This window comes from Strix aluco, chromosome 26 (genome assembly GCF_031877795.1).
Source record: "Strix aluco isolate bStrAlu1 chromosome 26, bStrAlu1.hap1, whole genome shotgun sequence".
Lineage (NCBI taxonomy): Eukaryota > Metazoa > Chordata > Aves > Strigiformes > Strigidae > Strix > Strix aluco.
The window spans coordinates 4436892-4456875 of record NC_133956.1 but is presented as its reverse complement, the minus strand read 5'-3'; the positions used below and the strand labels follow the sequence as shown (position 1 = coordinate 4456875).

Here is a 19984-nt window from a genome sequence, read left to right as displayed (position 1 = left end):
CTAGCATCCGCACTGTTTATAAGACAAATCTTATAAAGAGATTCATCTTGGATGAGAGAGTTAATACTGAAAAAAAGCCCACCCTGACGGGGGCTGAGGCAGCGAGGTTTTAGCAAAGGCACCCACCGTGAGCTGGAGGTGTCTTGGGAAGGAATTAAAAGTATGGAAACAGTGATGCCCTGCAGCCTCTCCCCGCTGTTCCAAAGCCCGTGGGCAGTTCCTGGAGCTCGGTGCCAGCGCACAGAAGACACGTAGGCAAGTGGTAGGGTCGGGAGGTTGTCCTGTCCCACTGCAACAGGAGGGCGGGGGTGCAAGTGGCAGCCCTGTGTGTGGCAGGCGGTGGGGAAGGGGTAAGAGTTTGTTGTGAAAACGTATCCCTAAGCCGTGTTTTGGGGAGCCAGGCAGTAATCGAGCCACACCTGTGGGGTGCAGAGACAAAGGCTGGAGGGGAAAGGTTACAGCTCACCCCAATCCTTTTATTGACCCAGCGGAGACTGGGGGTGATGCCCAGTCGGGTTCCTGTCGGACCTGCGGCAAAACCAGCTTCCCCTCGTGCCCGCTCTGCCCTCGGCGGCTGCTGCACGGTGGGTGGGGGCTGCAGCAGGATTTCCTGTGGGAGGAGGCGCCGCCAGCATGGCCCTGGGGCTCCAGGGGCTCATGGCCGTGCCCCCCGCAGGTGGGTGCCACCCACGGTGGGGTACAGGGGGCCAGGGAAAGGCACCAGGAAAGGGGGGAGAAAGCAGCACCGAGAGCCGGGGTCAGGGAAACAGAAATTTATTTTCTAGTTAATAAAGATTTGCTGCAGCCCTGCTAGTGCTGCCGACGGGGCGGCCTCTTGCAGGGCTGGGTAGAGTCCTGGGAGCCGGGGGCCCTCCTCTTCGGGGCGCGCCTGGGCCTCCCACTCGAGCGGTTCCTGCACTGCCTGGGAGTGGAGGGGCTGTGGCTACAGCCCCGGGCAGAGGGACCTGCTACAGCCTCCCCCAGCCCCTCCTGGGGCTGCTCCTGTTCTGCCAGGACAGGCGCAGATGGGGGGCGGCCTTGACCCCCGCGGAGGGCGGCCTCCGACGTGCCAGCTTCCTCCTCCCTGTTAGAGCTGTCACGGCTGCTGGAGGAGGTCGAGGAGGTGTCTCCAGTCCTGCACCAGGAGCAGTTGCAGCTGAAGAAGATGGGGCTGGAGTTGGCCTCAGACCTGTTGTCCTCTGCCCCCACAGCTGGGGAGCGCAGCAGCCTCTGGGCCTCCTCGCTGCACTGGCTCACGATGATGTCCATGATGCCACGGGCCAGAGGTGCTGCGTGTTCCCCAAGGCCCGGCTGCAGCACCTGGACCAGGGCCTCCTCCACTGGGCCGCTGACACACAGGGCGTGTGCGATGTTGCCTGTTGCACGACGCGTGTGCCACCACATTGGCCCGTGTATCACCCACAGCTCCTGGCGCAGCCAGGCCAGCACGGGATCGAGGAGACGCGCTTGGCTCTGGAAAAGTTCTGCCCAGACCTCGGGCAGGAGGCCCCCCACGGCCTCTGGCTCTGCAGCCCCCTGCTCATGTGGGGACAGTGTCCCCTGTGGAGAAGATGGAGGGGACACCGTGGGGTGACGGGCGCTGTTCTCGGCCCGGCGGCTGGGAGCTGGGCCTGCCTGGCTGCTGCCTTCTGGAGACACCTCGAGGAGTGTCATGCCATATTGGTGGCCACCAGATCTTCCCTGCCCGGAAAACTGCACAAAGTCCACCAGTCCTCTGCAGAGCGGGCACTCTGGTTTCATCTGTACCCACCGCAGGATGCAGCCCAGGCAGAACCGGTGGCCACAGGGCATCGCATAAGCGACATCACCTCGAGTGTCGCGGCAGATGGGGCAGATCTCCTCTGTCTCCGAGGCCATGTTCTCGTGCTGCAGGAGGTTGGGGAGCGCTGAGGACGAGGAGCTGCTCCCGCTCGCTGATGCCGGCGCCGCCAAAGGGTGTCACGTGCTGCAAAAGTGAGAGTGGTCACTCACTGTCCCAGCGAGGGGAGGGGAGGGAGGGGAGGAAGAAATGCCCAGGCCCCTGGCGAAGGACACCCTCGCGGCTCCCCAAGCCCAGTCACCCGCCCCAGGGCCGCCCTGCACAGCTCACCTCTGCTGCCGCAAGGGTGCCCAGCAGTTCCCGGCTGCCTGACCCAGGCAGGGCCGGGGAAACACAGGGGATGGCTCGGGGATGGGCACCGAGAGCTGCCCACAGCAGCCCCCAGAGCACCACCCAGCACTGGGAGCAGCCTCGCTCGGCCCTTCAGACCTCGCAGGCTCGCTACCAGAGTCCAGGCTCAAGCCAGACTGGGCCAGGCTCTGCCAGTGCCCAAAGCTTCGAGGGGTGTGAGGTCACAGTTCATCGCCCACTGATGTCACAGCCCACCACTTGGGGATTGGACATCTACCCCCGCAGCACTCGTGCCTCCACACACACCTCTGGGGCTACCGTAACCCCACTTTCCTCTCCCTCTCCTCAGCTCTGTCTTCTGCTTGCCACTGGTGTTTCATGCCAGTCACCAAGGCCTTGGCTGTGTCTTCTCTTCAGCCCCCCCAGATGCCCCGAACTTCACTGTGGTGGGGCAATTCCCCCCTCTCCCCCCTCCTCTGCCACTTGGGGATTAGTGATTCCTCCCCCACTCCTGGGCCTCAGACCAACCTGAGGAGTTAAGTCCTGCTGATGGCATTAAACAGAGCGTTAAGATGCTGCTTTCTGGCTCTGCCCTCCTTATCAATTGGGGAGGGTTAGAACAGCCCCTCACCTCCTAACGGCCCGGGAGAACAATAAGAGAACTGCACACCCAGCAAGTTCTTGCACAGCTGGCGGAAGACACCAGAACATTGTCCGAGCTTGGCCGGAGTGAGAAGTATCTGACAAAAGTCAATGGGAGAACTTTGTAGAGTCAGGCTGATGGTTGGACTCGATGATCCCAAGGGTCTTTTCCAACCTGAATGATTCTGTGATTCTGTGATCTTGGACCCTATAAACAGGACCCCAGGTGAGACCCTCTGAGCTCTCCTGGACCGCAGTGGGCCTGTGACCAGCATCTCCCCTTCTGCTGCTGTGTTTACTGGCAACATTCTTACATGCCCATGCTTTGCACTGGGTTTCTGTCCAGGTTCTCAATTTCTGTTGGTCAATAGATAAAAATACCTGGTAATTCAAAGTGAAAATCTGGTAATTTGCCCTTCCCCAACCTCATGCTTCCTCTGAGAGACATGAACCAATGGGCCCAGCCTGGGCTTGAATACTACAGTCCGCCAGTTCACCAGGTTTCTCTTCCTCGACTGTAACAACACGAGTCTCCCGTCAGCAAGGTTAGGCAAACAGCCGCTGATAAAACAACTTCCAGGTTGCTCTTTCCAAGGCCGAGGTGCACAGGCCGTTGAACACAGGGCCCTGTGTGTGCGTGTGTGTGCGTGTGAACCTCCTGGCAGTGACACCTGCCACACAGCACTGCCCGATGACAGCACGGGCCTTGGTGCCATGGTACAGGCTGGGTTAATGACTTTGTTTATACTGTTTGGGCAATCGCGATAAGGCCGCCCAACCCACCGGCCCCCTCCCCGAGCCGCTGGCGCTTCATTGAGAAAACGGCCGTTGACGCCGTGCGGTGAACTCGTTTGCCCTGGCCAATCAGCCTGGGGATGGCTGGGTTTTTTGTGGTGTGGGTTGTTTTTTTTTTTTTTTTTTTAATGAGGACCGCTTAATCACAGAGCGGTCAAGGCTGTGAAGGGGTGTTTCACTGGTGACCCAGCCTTATAAGAGCTGGTTTGAGCTGGAAGGACGGGGAGAATCCAGCCTGCGACGGAGGGTTTGGAAAGGATTTTACATCTCTCTCCTGTCTGCTGGAGCTGAGTTTTGCTGAGGATCCGGCCACCCAGCTCAGCTATGTCCACCAGCGGCATGGACGTGGACTGTGAGAGGTGCCAGTGCCACAGCGAAGCCAAACGCACCGCCATCCTCTACACCCTCCTCAGCCAGAACCTCACCCACAGCCGCAGCGGCCGCAGCCCAGCCCACCAGCGCTGCCTCTGCCACCAGCGCCGCACCGTCTGCCTCCGCACACCCCACGTCACCTGCCAGGCGGCCTCCAACGTGCTGGTAAAAACCATCAGCTTTATGAAAAACCTCCCTTCCTTCCACCTGCTGCCGCGCGAGGATCAGCTCCTGCTGCTGGACAGCTGCTGGGTCCCCCTTTTCCTCCTGGGGCTGGTCCAGGAGATGGTGACCTTCGAGGTGATGGAGACCCCGGCCCCCAGCATGCTCAAGAAGATCCTCCTCGACGGCCAAAGCAACGGGCAGGAGCCCGAGCGGACGCAGCCCACGCTGGCCGCCGTGCAGCGGCTGCAGTGCTGCCTCAACACCTTCTGGAGCCTGGACCTGAGCCCCAAGGAATACGCCTACCTGAAGGGAGCCATTCTCTTTAATCCCGGTGAGTGCCTGGCCCTCGTGGCTCTGCTTGCCGGCGGGAGAGCACATCCCACACATGTTAGTGCCTGAACATGCACCTCTCGGTTGGAGATGCTCAGAGCACGGGCAGGCACGAGAGCAGAGAGGGCTGGTTGCCTTCTCCTTAACTCTGATCGTTACCAAACGCCCCGGGAAGCAGGGAGAAGGGATGTCAAATGTAGTGGTAAAAGCCAGAAACCTTTGCCTGCCCTGCAGACAATAAAAGACCCCGGGATTTACTTTGTAAAGCAAGAGCTTGCCCAGTTAACTACTTTTCCTCCTTCCAACAGCAGCCCTGGAATAGCTACATCTCAGTAGTACTGCGTACAGCTCGTTAGCGTGGCCTCGGAGATCGCTTCTGAGAAATGGGGAAGGGGAAGGGTGGCAATGGGAGAAACCTGGGGCTGTTTTTGAGCCTCCCTCATCATCAGCTTTCCCTCCTCTCCCTTGGCAGATGTCCCTGGGCTGAGGGCCTCCCTGTACATCGAGAGCCTCCAGCGGGAAGCCCAGAGAGCGCTTCAGGAGGTCCTGCAGCCCCTGCACCCCGAAGACCAGGGCCGCTTTGCCCGCATTTTGCTGATCGCCTCTACCTTAAAATCGATCCCTCCCGCCCTCATCACAGATCTCTTCTTCCGACCCGTCATCGGCAACGCGGACATCGTCGAGCTCATCGCGGAAATGCTGTACGAAATAACCGGCGGGCAGCTGGCTCCCGTGGCACGCGTGGCGTGCTGAGCAGCCCTCTGGATGCTCCCCATGGCTCACTGGGGCAGCAAAGCGAATCTGGGAGCGGGGATTTAGCGAGAGAAGCACTCTGGACTCTGCAGGGAATTGTGCCTTTCGGTAGGGCTCAGGCCGGAGGATTCAGCCAAGCTGCAGCAGAGCGCACGGAGAAACGGCGCCGGTTCAGCAGATGTTTACAGCAGCTCCTGCTCTGCCTCTGCCCGTCTCCGGTTCAGGGAGCGTGTGCGGGCGAGGGGTTTCTTTCCCTGTTTGCAGCCAGAGCAGCTCAGCCCCCTGCGAACAGAACACAAAGCAGGTCAAGTTAGAGCCCGGTCTTGCTTTTAACTCAGTGAATCCTTGGTTCTGTTGAAATCAATGTGCATTTTGCTGTTAACTCCAAGAGATGAGGTTTGTCCCCAACTAACAGCTTCATTCTGCAGTGTTTAGACACACTGAATAATGTGTCTTCAGTGGGATCGCTTACCAAGTGCAAACATTATGGGAGTTAGGTGTGGGTGAAGTCTTGGCCTGTTTATTGTGCTTGAACTCTTAAAAATATTCATGAAAGATGGCACCAAAAGGGAAAAAGCCAGAGTATTAAACCTTACAGGGTGTGCAGATCCACCCCTCTTACTTTTGCTTAGATGGTAACTTTTCTCCACATTGCCATAAAATACAACAGGACTGCTTGCAAAGCGATGGGTTTTACCTAAGAGCACGTCACTTTGGGCCGTGGGCTCACCTCTGTTTGTGTGACAGTAAGTGACTCCCCGAGCTGCGAACGCTGCGGAGACGAGCAGAGCTGGTTTAGTGGGAGAACCAAATGTCCCTCCTTGGAGTTACAGCCGGGTGCACGCGTAGGAAAGCTTGTTCCTCCTGCCTGCAGCTTCTGCAACAAGTTAGATGTCAGTATTTTATAAGTCAATGTTCTTGCGGTTTGTATATAAGATGCAGTAAATTATTTTTTTAATAAAATGTTTTGCGTTTTGGAAAATGGTGGTGGTACATTTCGGGGGGGTTAGAAAAACCAGCTGCAGACTTGGCAGAGAAAGGATGCTTGAATGAAAACAGGGTTTTCATAAAAATCCATCTGTTTCGCCCTCACAAGGGAGCGTTGCGATGCGGACACACGTCGATCGCTGCCAGCGGGAGCTGTCTGATGAACAGCCCCGCAGTACAAAACCCCTCTGAGCACCCAGCAGACAGAAATTCGCAGAGGCAGCGGAATTGCAGCCCGTCCATGCCTTGCCCTTTCTGCGGGCGTTGAGCCTCGCCCTGAGGGCTCCCGGCGCAGCAGCGATGTCAGAGATGGGTGCTCTGACTCACCTGGACGCGCATGCAGCTGCCAACAGCCACAAACCCCATCCCGTTTGCCGTGCCCGACCCAGCCGAGGTGTCAGATAAAGCTGTGCGAAGCCTCCCTGTGCCCCGTCACCCTCCTACCCATGGAAACACCTCGAATGTCAGCCAGCGGCCCGGCAGGAGGAAGGACTGCTTTGTCAGTCCGTCCCTCCACCTCTCACTGTTGCTGCTGAACGGTGACGGATGGCTTCCAAGGTGATCTCAACCCCATGACGGTCATTTTCCATGGGGAGGGAGCGCATGAGTCACCGGCTGATTTCCACAGGCCCACGCCAGCCACGGGCAGCCCTGAGCCACACAGCCCGGTGACGCGTGCGTGAGTCACGGCACGCGGGATGCCGACCAGCCCCGCTGCCAGAGTTACACCGAACCGGGCACGCACACACAGCCCCTGGCACCTCCATCCTGCCACCACCAGCCCCTGGGGACAGGGGATGGCTGTGGGCTCCCCTATCCCACGTGGCACCTGCCCTGCCACTGCCCATGAGGCAGCTCTGACACCACAGGGCTACCCCTCCATCATGGGAGACACAGCGCTGGGACTTTACCAAGAGGGCAAGACCAGGACCCCTTGCACAGCGCTACACTGCACAGCATGGGGGCCCTGGACACCTCCAGCGCCATGACACCCCCAGGGCCTGTAACCCCCATCGGGGCCTGGAGGACCCCCAGGGCCTGTCACCTCCATTGGGGCCTGGCCCTCCCCTGGGTCTGTGTCCCCCCCGGGGCCTGGCCACTGCCAAGGCCTGTCACCTCCATTGGGCCCTGGCCACCCTCCCCCCCTGCCACTGTCAGGGCCTGTGACCCCCACAGGGGCCTGCCCACCCCCAGGGCCTGTGACCCACCTCAAGGCCTGGCCACTTCCAGGGCCTGTCACCTCCATTGGGCCCTGGCCACCTTCAGCCACCTGCCACCGCCAGGGCCTGTGACCCCCACTGGGGCCTGGCCACCCCCAGGCCCCCCCGCGCCCCCCGCCCGGCTGCAGCGCGCTCCTGCGCCACCAGGCGGCGCCCACTCGGCGTTGCGGGGGGTGACGTCATCACAGCGCGCCCAGCTGCCGTGACGCGCCGGCTCGGTGGGGCAAGATGGCGGCGCCCAGCTGTAGCGCCGGTAATGGCGGCGCCGCCGCCGCCGCTCGTTACTGCCTGGTGAGCGGCATCCCGGCCGCGCTGCGCTCCGCCCAGCTCCGCGCCTACTTCAGCCAGTTCGTGGAGGCCGGCGGCTTCCTCTGCTTCCACTACCGTCACCGCCCCGAGCGCCCGCCGGCGGGCGATGGCGAGGAGGCCGCGACGCCGCGGACTTGCTCCTGCCTGGTGGCCGTGCAGCCCGGCCGCGCCCGCCGCTTCGTCCGCATGTACTCGGGCAAGCGCTGGGTCGGGCCCGGCGGCGCCTCGCTACCCGGCCGCTGCCTCATCTGCAGGGTCCGCCTCAGCCCCGGCACAGGTACGAGTGGGCACCGGGGTGGGGGAGGGCCGGGCCGGGCCTCTCCTTGTGGGCCTGGTAAAGGTCCGGTGGACCCGTTGGGCACCGGATCCACCATCTGCGGGTCTCAGCAGCCAACCTGAGAGCACTGGGTGGTTAAAACCCCTCATGGAGTTTCCTTAATGCCTTAAATCCATTATGAGGCAAGAAGAGTCAGTCTGGGGTCTGCTCATCCCCCTCCTGCCCGGGAGGGCCTCGATTTACCCCTCTGGTGGAGTGTGTGTTCTCTCCCAAACCCATTCCTTCTCTCCTCCAGGCACGGAGACGTTTCCCTACAGTGGAGACAAGACAGCTGCAGGCGAATCTGTTGCAGAAGCAGACTTGAAGCAGCTTCCCGAGTTCAACCCCCCTTCCTTCATGCCTTATGGGAACGTGGGCACCCCCTTGAAAGTTTTTCTGGAGCTGATCCGGGCCTGCAGGCTGCCTCCCCGGATTATCAAGAAATTGCAGCTGGATTTTCCAAAGACAGGCTCATCCCGTAGGTATGGGAATGTGCCTTTTGAATACCAGGACACTGAGACAGTTATAGAAGAAGAAAGAATTTACACTGCCACGGGGGATGAGATCACAGAGGAAGAGGGGCCTCTGGCAACATCTGAGGTGACTCACCCAGCCAGTGCTGAGGAAGATGAGGAGGGGCAGGAGAAGGAGAAGGAGAAAGAGGAGTCGCGCTCGGATGACGTAAGTGGATTTTTCTAGCACTGTCCGAAGTTAGCAATTGTAGCTGCAAAGCTGGGAGGGCTGATGTAACTCTCTCAGTGCTTATTTTTAATCTTTTAATTGTATTGTATAAATCACTTGACTAGAAATGGTGTTAAAATACAGTTGTTCACGTTTTGATGCACTGAGCCCCTTGGCGCGTGAACAGCGTGGGCATTAACACCTCCAACGCTGCTTGTCCAAATCAAGGCAGTTATAGGGCTTGAGCCCAAAGGTTTTGGTCCAGAGGAGTGAGCGCAGGCAGAGGCTGGTGCTGTGGGAGCAGATCTCTGCTCTGCTGCACGGCAGATTGGCCTGACTCTGCTGTTGCTTGTAAATGAGGTGACCGGAGATTTGGGAGCACGTTTGTGTGCCGCAAACAACACGCGGAGCTGTACAAATGGTTGACTTTGAATGCTCCTGTGATTGAAGTTAGTCGTTCTGAGAAAAATGGCTTTCATGACAAAGACTCCTAGAAAACTGGGCTGGACAGGCTCTCCAGAGACTATCTCGCTCCCTCCACCTGACAGACGCCTGTCTAGCCTGTTCTCACAAACCTCTGTTATTACAGAGGCAGCCCAATCCCGAGGCAAGCCATTCCCGTTCTTTGCTATACCAGAATTAACTTAGATGCCAAATCGGTGCTGCAATTTTATGCCATTAGGTTCCCCTAGCAACAGCGGACACAGAGAATGCTTTGTTCCCTCCTTTACAAACTTTTTATTGAGTCTTTTCTTCTCCAGACTAAACAGACTCCTCTAGCTGTTTCTCACAGGCTCTGTTTCCTGGATCTCTGGCCATTCTTTTGGCTGTTCCTTGGTTAATGTCTTCCTTGGAGGGCTCTGCCCAGAACTGGGCAGGCAGCAGTAAAGCTGTCAGTCTGATCTGTGTCTGTGCCAGCGAGCTGCTTCACTGGAACCGACACAATCTCTTTAGGGATCAACTTGAGTGGAATTAATTTGTTGCTGACTTTACGTACAACACACCTGCTCCTTAAATGGGCATCTTTGCGTTACGGATTGGGTACGCTGCTGAAAGCATGCTGTGAAGTGGGTGTGATGTGGTATTTTTCACCACTTCTGTCTGCTGACTCTGAAGATGGCATTAGTCACGGGAATGAGGTCATCAGTGCTGGTCGTGTTAGTGCCTGAAAACAGCAGGCTGAGACGAGCTCTGTCGACAAAGCTGTTTCGTAGGGAAGGTGAGGGTCAGGAGAGCAGGGAGGAGGCTGTGTGCTGTTGGTGTCACCCACCTTTCACCGGCTCCTTTGCAGGACAATGATACCTGTGAGGAGTGGGAGCGACATGAGGCTCTGCACGAGGACGTGACCAAGCAGGACCGCACAGAGGAGCGACTCTTTGAAGAGGAGATTGAGCTGAAGTGGGAGAAAGGCGGCTCTGGCCTTGTCTTCTACACGGATGCTCAATACTGGCAGGAGAAGAATGGAGGTAACATTGGTATTTGTGTCACTGAGCCACTAACCACCATGAGCTGGGGGCCCAGCCCTGCAGGTAAATCAGGTATAACCCTATATGAGCATTCCAAACCAGCTACAGATATGAGCATCTTGCCATCACTTTTTAAACCTTCCCTCAATCACACAACCTGCAGTGGCTCAATCCAGTTGCCAGAGACCCCAGCGGTCCCACTGGCAGCCTGTTGTGTAAGCGCTGTGGTGTATGGAGTCTCTGATACTGTTTCCTTCCCATTTTGTTAGAGAAAATGGGGAGCTGGGCCAACAGCAAACAGCTCTTCTGCGTTAGACTTCCACAACCATCACCAAAACTGGTGCTTTCCTTCTCTTGGCAGACTTTGATGAGCAGACTGCGGATGACTGGGATGTGGACATGAGCATCTACTATGACAAAGGTACCTGAGGTGAAAACACCCCCTCCCCCACCAAGGAAACCAGGGAGGTTGGGAAATTCTGACCCTGCATAATTTCTGCAGTGGGGTTCTGTCATCCTTTGAAAGCATCCAAGATGTCAGTGCACTTGAAACAATGTTTTTCTTGTCTGGCAGTGAGAGTTGCCAAAAAGAACGGGTTCTGCCTCCTTGTTGCGTGGTGCTTGGGGGAAATGATGGTAGAGAACGGCTTTCCTGAGCTGTGCTGCTCTGACTCTTGCTTCTTTCTCCCAAGATGGAGGTGATAAGGATGCTCGGGACTCGGTCCAGATGTGGCTGGAGCAGCGACTCCGGGACGGTTTGGAGGATGGGTCTGTTTCAGGGCAACAGATTGGCACCTTCGAGAGATACACCAAGGTGAGCTTTGGGAGGGGACGGGGCAGGACAGGAGAGGCTGTGGTGACGATACCCAGAGGATGTGGGCTAGGGAGAGGAGGGCTCTGGGAAGATGAGGGTGGGCTTTGTCCAGCAACTCTGTGACATTTTTTCCCCTCTCCCAGGGCTTTGGCAGGAAGGTGCTGGAGCAGCAGGGCTGGACAGAGGGGCTGGGGCTGGGGAGCAGGAACTCTGGAATGGCCGAAGCTCTGGACAACGAGGGTCAGAACCCCAGATGCAAGAGGGGGCTGGGGTAAGTACCCAACCCTGCCCTGCCAGCCTGTGGTCAGAGCCTCTGCCCGGGCTCTCTGCGCTGACACAGCAGCTAACGGCCCGCAAAAGGAGCCGAGTGTGAACCAGAACTCTAGGGCTTGTCCCGGGGATCTGGCTTTCTCTGCGCAGCTGGTGGCAGAGCCTGTCACAGAGCTCCAGAACTGAATATGCTGCTCTTCCTGACGATCTAGTGCTTCTTAGAGGAGCTCGTGGTGTTAGAGTAGGACTGGAACCGTTTGCAGCGCACAAGCACGGAGGGAGAGCTGTGCTTGGGGACTGAGGGTCACCTCTGCTACAATATTCTGGTGGGGAGAGCCCAAGCGACGTGAGCTGTAGCTGTGCACCGTCACCCTTCTCTGGGGTTTCTGGAGGCTTTGTGTGGTGCTGTGTTTCACTGTGAGGCTGGCTTTTGTTCTAGAGCAATGTTGCAGCCGGGAATAGGACAAAAGTCCTTATTGCCTTGTCTTGGTCCACTTCTCCCCTGCAGCTTGTGAAGGAGATGAGCTGGGACGCACGGGCGTGTCTGACTGCCTCAGCAATGTTGGGCCAAACGTTTCCTGCTTCCCTCTAGGTACCACGGGGAGAAACTGCCAACTTTCAGCAAGGTGAAAAAACCCCGACGGGACGCTCCCATCCTCATCTCTACCATCTATGATGACCCTGACCCAAAGGACAGCGGTGACCAGCTGCTCAGGCGCCAGCCACCCACTGCCATGAAGTACAGGCAGGACATGGCGTTTGTCCGGGCGTCACACGGTGCTCTGGGGAGCTTCAGTGCCCAGTCACGCTGAGCGGAGACTCACAACCTTTGTACTGGTTCTGCTCCTGTCGAGCACAGGCTGGCTCCTGGTCTCGGGTTTGGAGCAGAGTGTTCAAATATTTATTTTTGGAAGAAATACAGACTTGTAACAAAAATTGCCTCAGTGTTGTGGTTTTTTTTTTTTTTTTTTTTTTCCCCTCATTGAACCGTTCAAATGAGGGGAAATAGTGCTGGTCCTGGTTGTTCAGTGGGAGCAGGGAAGGGTGTTGTGTTTGACGAGCAGTTTAAAGCCGATACTACTGCCTGGATCAACCAAGCTTGGGTGCTAGGTCAGCCTAAAAAAACCAGAACTCATAGTTTGTGGCTGCTCGAGACCTAGGGAAGGACAAGTACAGACAGGGCCAGCCGTGGCACGGTAACTGTCCTGCCGAAAGCTCGCTGCTGGCCCGCAGCTTCGCGTTGCTTGGGCGTGACAATCCCACACTCCTGGGAGAAACTCGTCAGGATGAAAGACTCGTCCTGGCAGCCTCCGGAGGAATTCTGTGGGAGGCGTTTCCCCGCGGTCGGGCGTAGCGGGTGCTTCCTTCCACAGCTCTCTGACGTGCCCCGTTTTCCTGATGCAAGCACTCTTCTTGGCGGAGGGGGAGAGCCTTCATCCCAGTGACCCAGTACTGGGGGGTTAAATGTGAACTGGTGAATGCTCAGCTGGCAGGCTCCAGCTTGGCCACGTGCATCTTCCTTAAGGTTATCGCTGTGTCAGGGGGGTGCAGGGTGTAATTTCCCCTTCTCTTGGAAACAACTGGGGGTGGGGTTGTGCTGGTGAGAAAAGGGGCCGGCGCCGGGACTCGAACCCGTGACCCAAACCCCGATTCCGGGCTTCGGATCTCGGGTTCGCGTCCCGGTGATGGAGGAGCTGCGGGTCCCTCCGGCCGCCCGGGGGCGCCGTGGTGGCGGCGGCCGTTCCTCACCCGGAACGCGGCGCTCGGGGCCCCCGCGGCGACCCGGACCCAGCGCCGGGGGCACCGGCGGCGGCGGGCGGTGAGCGGCCTAACGGGATGGGGACGGGATGGTGGGCGGCCTAACGGCAGGGGGGGCGGCCTAACGGGATGGGGGCGGTGTAACGGGACCAGGGGCGGCCTAATGGGACAGGGGGTGGCCTGCCGGGACTGGGGGTGGCCTATCGGGATGGGGAGGGGGTCGTGAGGGAGATGAGGGGGGTATGAGGGATGAAGGGACCTGGGCAAGGAGGGGGGGATGTGGGGGAGAAAAGGGGGGCGTGGGGCAACGGGAGGTGTAGGGGAGAGGAGGGGATGTGGGGGAAAGGGAAGCGAGGGGGGGGGGATATGGGGCTAACTGGGGGTGCAGGCAAAGGGGTGTGGGGGGAGAAGGGACATGGGGGGGGAAGAGGGGATATGGGGGTACAGGCGGGGGGGGATGTGGGGGGAAAGGATGTCAGAGGGGAAAGGGGGACATGGAGGGAAGGGGGGCTGTGGGGAGAAGGGGATGTAGGCAAAGAGGGAGACATGGGGGAAAAGGGGTCATGGGGAGAAGAGGGGGCATGGGGGGACACAGGGGAAAAGAGGGATGTGGGGAGAAGAGGGGACGTGGGGAGAAGAGGGGATGGAGGAGAGGGGACATGGAATGTGAGGGGAGAGGAGACACAGCAGGAAGAGGAGACACGAGATGTGGGACATGGGGGAGAGGGGATATGGTGGGGAGAAGGGATCTGGGGTGGGGGGAGAAGCATGTGGGTGAGGGGACGTAGTCTGGCGTGGGGAGAAGGGAGGATGTGTGGAGAGTGGGGGTATGGGTGTTACACGGGGAGGAGAGAAGACACGAAGGAGAAGAGGGACATGGGGATGGGCAGAAATGGAGCGGAGGACGTGGGATCAGGCTGGGGCGAAGGGGGGAGCTTGCGGGCGCTGCCACATCAGGAAGGACCCAACTAGGGTAAAACTCGCCCCCACACAGGCAGGAGTAGGGGTCTGTGTCCCACAGGCACAGCCCTGTGCGTCTGACTGGGGGTTTGCGCCTGTTCTCAGCCACGGCATCACCATCTGGGGGGTGACAGGGTAACGTGGGGCTTGGGTGCGCAAGGAGTGACACAGTGGCGCTTTCCCTTCCTCTCCGCCCGCTCCCTGGGTGTGAATTCCAGTAGATCGCATTCGTATAAATGCAAATAAAATGGTAAATGGGAGCTTTTCCTTTCTTAGTCAACAGAAGGAGAAGGAAATGAGCCGACATGTCTGAGGGCAGCAAGGGGAGCTCGCTGGCCTTTGGCCAGGTGGTAATCGGGCCTCCGGGCTCCGGGAAGACGACCTACTGCCAGGGCATGCAGGAGTTCCTGGGCAGGGTCGGGCGCAAGGTGACGGTGGTGAACCTGGACCCCGCCAACGAGGCGATGCCGTACCAGTGTGCCGTGGACATCGCCGAGCTCATCACCCTGCCCGACGTGATGGAGAACCTGAAGCTGGGGCCCAACGGGGGGTTGATCTACTGCATGGAGTACCTGGAGGCCAACTTCGACTGGCTGCAGGAGAAGCTGGCTGCGTTCAGGGGTCACTACTACTTGTTTGACTGCCCAGGGCAGGTGGAGCTCTACACCCACCACCACGCCCTGAAGAACGTCTTCGCGCAGTTGGCCAAGTGGAATTTTAGGGTAGGTTTGGGGCTCCGCAGGGAGCTGGGATCAACGCCCAGCACCCCACGTGCTTGTGCAAGGGGCTCGGAAGCTGTGAGACGCACGGTTGGAGCTTTTGATTGTGGGTACTAATGACGGTTTACTTTACTAACCTGTTTGGCCTTTCACGAGAAATTATTAGGGAAGGAGGGGAATTTTGTCCCATTTTACGCTCAGAGGGATTGGAAGAGAGGTTTATTCAGGTCATTCAATGCAGTGGGATTATCAAGAACAGAAACATGGGTTCCTTCTGCGCTGTATTTTGGAGCGGGGAGGTAGATGTGCGCTGGGTGAGAAATTCAGGCGTCATCTCAGGCCCTACCTGGCTCTCCTGCAGCCAAGCCGAATCGCTCTGCACGTTGTAGTACGTGCTCGGAGCTTTCTTGCACAATGGAAGATGCAAATGAGGAAGAGCAGGTGAGAAGAGTCCCATAACCAAGCGAACTTGCTTATGTTGCATTTGTTTTGCATTTGGGCCAAACCATGAATGTGCAAACCCTGTATGGTGTGAGCAAGAAGGGCAAGTTCATTTGCTTGAGAATGTCACTGGGAATCTGCACACTAGAGGTTATTTTTATTCAAATAAATGTACGTGAAATTGTAGTTACTAAAAAAAGATAGTTACACTGCTGTTTTGCTGCCCGCTTGAGTGCTTACACCTGCCCGTGAGCTTTAAACTGGCTTTTTTTACTGCAGAAGCATGGCTGTGACTCAACCACACTCGACTGTAGAGCCCTGAGTTTGAGTAACATTGTGTAACAGGCAGTAACATAACAGAGATCCGGGACCACGTTGTTACAGCTGCACAAAACACAGGGAATCAAACTGCTCATTAATTTAATTATTAATTATTATTTCAAACCGCATGACAATTGGTTCTCCCAGCAGAGCGTGGTGTGCGACAGTTACTGCTCCTGAGCGTACGCTGTGCGTGAGCGTTCCAGTGGGGAAGGTGGAAATCAGGAGGCAGTTGTGTCGTTCAGAAGGAGAATTAACTCCAGCTCCCACCCCCAAAAAACCCGCGGAGTTCAGACAAGCGTGGAAACTTCATCTGCAGAGAAAGGAGCCCTGAGGAAAGGGAGAGCAGTTGCGGGTTTAAGTGTCTTTCAGTGCTGCTGGTGGAGCTCAGCACCCCTGTAAGCCTCCCCACGGCCCTTTCTGTGCATCAGCACCCTGGATCCTGAATCCCCAAGGTGGTCCGTGGGTTTGAATGTGGTGATACAGACTTATGTATGTGTGCTCGTGTATATGAGAGTGCTTGATACACAGGAGCTGGAAGGTAGGAGGAAACTTTCCCTACGTGGGAGTCTCTGTGGTTATAGTCAGGTCTGCACAGACGTTGTCCTACAGCTGCTTCTCAGACTGTCCCAAAAGCGAGCGGATGGATCGTCACGGGTCTGACCTTGTGCTGTCCCTTTGTGCCTTTGCTGTGCAGCTGGCTGCGGTGCATTTGGTGGATTCTCACTACTGCACGGACCCTGGCAAGTTCATCTCTGTTCTCTGCACCTCGCTCTCCACCATGCTGCACGTGGAACTGCCCCACGTCAACGTCCTCTCCAAGATGGACCTGATCGAGCAATACGGCAAGTTGGGTAAGAGCCTTTGTGAGGGAGACACGTGGAATTGGGCTGCGTCCCGTGCAAATCAGCTGTTGGGGTACGGTTTAATGTTGCTGGGAGATGGTGGGGGAACTGGGGTAAATCTCCCTGCGTTCTTCAATTTACAAATTGCCTTCAGAGCTTCTTGGTGTTTCCCTTTTAGCTTTCAACCTGGATTACTACACGGAGGTCCTGGATCTCTCTTACTTGGTTGATCATTTAGCTTCTGACCCCTTCTTCAGAAATTACCGCCGCCTCAACGAGAAGCTGGTGGAGGTGATTGAGGACTACAGCCTGGTGTCCTTCGTTCCGCTCAACGTCCAGGTGATGCAGCAGGAGGAGTGGGGCAGAGAGAGCAGGGAGTGTTGGTAGCAGCTGCTGAGAGCCATGAGGGCTGAAAACCTTGGGGATGGAGGAGGGCAGTGAAACACACTCAGACTTGTAGATACTCTGTGGCAGCCAAGGGACGAGAAAAGGCTGATGAGCTTGGGGCTGTGTGGGCCTTGTGTCCTGGGGTGGGGAATTAAGGCTCCCCCTTCATTCAGCTCTTCTGTGCCTGCATTTCAAATCTGGGCAAAGTATTACCAAATTAGGGAGCACGAAATAATTAGAAGACTGGGAGGAACACATTTGGGAGGAAGGGCTGAAAACGTTCATCTGGTAGTTCGCAGAAGTGTCGACAAAGGCAAATGGGCTGAGACAAGAGGCGATGAAAGGGAGTGAGAGGGTGGAGGGTGTCAGCCAGCCCCCCCTCTGGCTCAGGGGGGCCAGCAGCATCCTTGGGGCACTGGGTGGGTGGCCCAGAGTCTTGGAGAAAATCCGTGGTAAAGCCCAGCGCGAGCTCTTGCCTCCAGGGAAGGACCAGATTCCCTGTGTGTCATCTCCCTCCCTTTCAGGATAAGGAGAGCATGCGGCAGGTGATGCAGGCTGTGGACAAAGCCAACGGCTATTCCTTCGGAGACCAGGAGCACAGGAGCCTGGAAGCTCTGATGTCGGCAGCAGTAGGAGCCGATTTCCACTTTACTTCGTATCCTTCTCCACTGAGCCTCTGTTGTGTTGAGTTTTAATTTCTCTTTCCCTGGGGACTGGAGGTGGGGCTGGCAGTTTGCAGGCCCAGGTCATTACTAACATCATCCGATGCTGTTCGGTGATGGCACAGAGCGAGAGCCCAGACCTTAGCAGACAGTTGTCCACACCAAAGCCACCACATTTGTTGCTAACTGGTACTGTGAACGTGGGAGGAATCTTTTGACAACTTTCCTCTCTCTCACACTCACTTGGACTGCTTCGTTCCACCTCATCCAAACCATACAATTGTCGGGTCTGGGATCAGCCAGAGCCAGAAATAACTCAGGTGATGCATGCTGCTGCCAGTACTGCCTCTTCCTGCCAGCCTTCAGGCTAATGTGGGGCTGGTTCCTCGCTGAGGACGTTAAGAGCTCCTTGCAGAAGGGAGTGTTTGAGCCCAGCCCCTTGTTTTCCTTAATTACTGCATTATCAGCACACTTGCAGTGCAGGAGAAGTATGTGCAATCTCAGGACAAAGCTGTGGAAGAACAAGTGATGGATCTGTAACACACCCACCTCTTCTACAGCTGCTCTCTGTTTTGACACCTCTCCTTTTCCTACCCGGAGCTTAAGGGTTCTCTCTGCGTCCTGTGTCTCAGAGCAAGTGAAAGCCTGTCCAGGCGGAGGTCTGGCTGCTGGACTCCCTCTCGGTAAGGGTTTGACCTCTTGTGCTTCAGCCCCGCTGCACAGAGCAGTGTTTTTGCAGAAAGGTGACGGCTGAGCACGAGGCAAGCTGGGTCTTTCCTCAGGAGCAGGGGAGATTTAGCCAGGTGAAGGCATGGTTAGCAAGAGAAGAGGAGCAAGATGAAGGAGACTGACCTTTGCCAAGTCTCCTCCCCATCATGACCAAGGTAGATCCAGAAAAAGAAAAATCAGTTTGAGCTGTCTCTTCTGCAGTGACACTTGAGCCCAAAGTTCTGCGTTTACTGCATAGGAGGGACGTGCCTGGGCCTCGTGCTCAGGAGTATCCAGGCTGAGAAGCCTCCAATCTGTCTCAAGGAGGACAGAAAGATGGTTGTTTTTCTTTTTTTTTGAATAATGATGGACTCTTTCTTAATAAAACACTCCTCCGTCTTGCTTTAATCTTCTGAGTTTGCTGAACCTGAATAAATAAAACCAAAGTGCTACAACGCCCAAGGCTAAAAAGCCTCTGGTGGGAACGTCACAGCAGCTGGCGCGTTGTGTGCTTTGCAGAAAGGCTCCGTGTTTGCGACGTCCTCTTCCTCTATGATCTGCCTGAGCTACAGACAAAGCCTTTGCTGGAGGGAGGGAGGGAGGGAGGGAGAAGAGCGACTGTGGGACGTGAAAGCAGGTCACTCCTCGTGCGTGCTTATCCAGGGGCCCAACGCTGGCCTTCGGTGTGCACACAAACTGCAGGCTCAGCTTTTGTAGGCCCTGTGTGACTCGGCAGGAGGTGGGAGCCTGTGGTTGGCCTTTCCCAGCAGCTGGCTTGTCTGTCCCCATCCACCTTCCTTTTTCTGGGCTTGCTTTCTGTGGTACCTTCTCCAGCTCCCAAACCCTGGGGCTTCCCCTCCTCCCCCTGTCATTAATTCCCTCTCGCCAGCCGGTGACACCACCAGCCTCACGTGCCACCTTCTGCGTCCCCACTACAAGACGGCGGCCACCCCGAGCAGCCCTCCCAGCGCTCCCGGCAGCTCACACAGCCCCACATAGGGTGGGAGCGGGTGAGAATCCCGGCTCCCAGCTCGGGGTGCAGACTCAGCATCGCCTCTTGCCCAAGACCTTGCATAAGATAAGGCGGCTGCTTTGTGCAGGTCGGTTCGGCTCCTGGCAGAGCGGCCGCGGACCACCGGCTCGGTGAATCTAAATGTGAGCGGGGTCTGGCTTAGCAGGGACTGCTGCTAGGCAGGGAATTCAAACTAAATTTTCCTGCATCTCACAGCTTTGGGGCCAGGCGGAGCTCCAGGGGAGAAGGAGGGAGAAGACACACGCTTCCATGCGCGCACACAGCTTGTGCTTTAACCAGATCAGTTCTCAATTAAAGACTGCGCTGACATTTCAAATATAAAAGTCAAATTCCTGTCTGCTGTCAGGGCCTGAGCTCTTTTCCCAAGAGCCCAGGGACTTCCCTGGATGTTCCTGACTGAAACCCAGTGGCTGCATTTCAGCACCATGGGGGGCTGAAGGTCTGGAAGCCCATGTAACCGTAACAGGAGCTGAACCTCCAGCCTTGCCTCGTGGTCTCGCAGACTCGTCTTTGATCCCTGTAGTTGCTGTGAAGGGATGGAAGATGTGATCATAAAAATGTGAATTTTATGGTGGCTTTTTCATGGCTTTGAGAGATTTGGTGGCTTAAAAGGGTATTGTCAGGTCAAGCTGGAGTTATGCAAGAGCCGTCAAAGCTTTTGTGGCTGTTTGGCTTTTTTTATTTTAACACCCAGGCAGTAGCTGCAGCGCCAGCCCTGCTGTGCTGTGCCGGTGCTGGAGAAAATGGCAATCAAAGGTGAGCGAAACCTCTCAGCTCAGGGAACCTCTGCCGCGTCCGAGCCAAGAAATGCTCAGGCCTAAAAGAGCTACAGCTTGAAGAGCGCAGTGGGTTTGCACCGAGGGGCTCATTGCAGCCCGGGTTTGGAAATCAGGGGCTGA

The 19984-nt window shown here is 56.9% G+C and overlaps 4 protein-coding genes across 7 annotated transcripts; 3 read left to right on the top strand and 1 right to left on the bottom strand.

Moving 5' to 3' along the window:
- Positions 1 to 758: 758 nt before the first annotated feature.
- On the bottom strand, positions 759 to 5178 carry LOC141934970 (uncharacterized). The gene is made up of 2 exons (XM_074850820.1): positions 5044 to 5178; positions 759 to 1966 (listed from the first exon to the last, which is right to left on the bottom strand). Exon 2 carries the CDS (start codon positions 1876 to 1878, stop codon positions 811 to 813), a length of 1068 nt encoding a protein of 355 aa, XP_074706921.1. The 5' UTR covers positions 1879 to 1966; positions 5044 to 5178; the 3' UTR covers positions 759 to 810.
- NR0B2 (nuclear receptor subfamily 0 group B member 2) lies at positions 3503 to 6170 on the top strand. Its single transcript, XM_074850822.1, has 2 exons — positions 3503 to 4436; positions 4908 to 6170. Exons 1-2 carry the CDS (start codon positions 3893 to 3895, stop codon positions 5186 to 5188), a joined length of 825 nt encoding a protein of 274 aa, XP_074706923.1. The 5' UTR covers positions 3503 to 3892; the 3' UTR covers positions 5189 to 6170.
- A 1438-nt stretch (positions 6171 to 7608) lies between these two features.
- GPATCH3 (G-patch domain containing 3) lies at positions 7609 to 12187 on the top strand. Its single transcript, XM_074850965.1, has 7 exons — positions 7609 to 7981; positions 8277 to 8701; positions 9993 to 10167; positions 10529 to 10588; positions 10860 to 10981; positions 11125 to 11252; positions 11844 to 12187. The coding sequence occupies exons 1-7, from the start codon at positions 7624 to 7626 to the stop codon at positions 12061 to 12063; spliced, it is 1488 nt and encodes a 495-aa protein (XP_074707066.1). The 5' UTR covers positions 7609 to 7623; the 3' UTR covers positions 12064 to 12187.
- An 845-nt stretch (positions 12188 to 13032) lies between these two features.
- GPN2 (GPN-loop GTPase 2) lies at positions 13033 to 18460 on the top strand. 4 transcript variants are annotated; one of them, XM_074850915.1, is made up of 6 exons: positions 13033 to 13070; positions 14246 to 14691; positions 16148 to 16304; positions 16474 to 16634; positions 17207 to 17337; positions 17812 to 18460. In XM_074850915.1, exons 2-6 carry the CDS (start codon positions 14275 to 14277, stop codon positions 17882 to 17884), a joined length of 939 nt encoding a protein of 312 aa, XP_074707016.1. In that variant the 5' UTR covers positions 13033 to 13070; positions 14246 to 14274; the 3' UTR covers positions 17885 to 18460. The 4 variants fall into 4 exon arrangements, with proteins under 4 accessions (XP_074707016.1, XP_074707019.1, XP_074707018.1 ...); XM_074850918.1 differs by lacking the exon at positions 13033 to 13070 and adding an exon at positions 13081 to 13101; XM_074850917.1 differs by lacking the exon at positions 13033 to 13070 and adding an exon at positions 13993 to 14104.
- The last annotated feature ends 1524 nt before the right edge of the window (positions 18461 to 19984 follow it).

Excerpts from the sequence above, each read along its gene's own strand:
- LOC141934970 (XM_074850820.1), bottom strand. The coding sequence starts at position 1,878 with ATGGCCTCGGAGACAGAGGAGATCTGCCCCATCTGCCGCGACACTCGA.
- GPATCH3 (XM_074850965.1), top strand. The coding sequence starts at position 7,624 with ATGGCGGCGCCCAGCTGTAGCGCCGGTAATGGCGGCGCCGCCGCCGCC. Across the intron at positions 10,982-11,124 it reads CCTTCGAGAGATACACCAAG|GGCTTTGGCAGGAAGGTGCT; the intron begins GTGAGCTTTGGG and ends CCCCTCTCCCAG. Across the intron at positions 11,253-11,843 it reads AGATGCAAGAGGGGGCTGGG|GTACCACGGGGAGAAACTGC; the intron begins GTAAGTACCCAA and ends GCTTCCCTCTAG.
- GPN2 (XM_074850915.1), top strand. The coding sequence starts at position 14,275 with ATGTCTGAGGGCAGCAAGGGGAGCTCGCTGGCCTTTGGCCAGGTGGTA. Across the intron at positions 14,692-16,147 it reads TGGCCAAGTGGAATTTTAGG|CTGGCTGCGGTGCATTTGGT; the intron begins GTAGGTTTGGGG and ends TTTGCTGTGCAG. Across the intron at positions 17,338-17,811 it reads GCCGATTTCCACTTTACTTC|CACACTTGCAGTGCAGGAGA; the intron begins GTATCCTTCTCC and ends CTGCATTATCAG.
- NR0B2 (XM_074850822.1), top strand. The coding sequence starts at position 3,893 with ATGTCCACCAGCGGCATGGACGTGGACTGTGAGAGGTGCCAGTGCCAC. Across the intron at positions 4,437-4,907 it reads AGCCATTCTCTTTAATCCCG|ATGTCCCTGGGCTGAGGGCC; the intron begins GTGAGTGCCTGG and ends CTCCCTTGGCAG.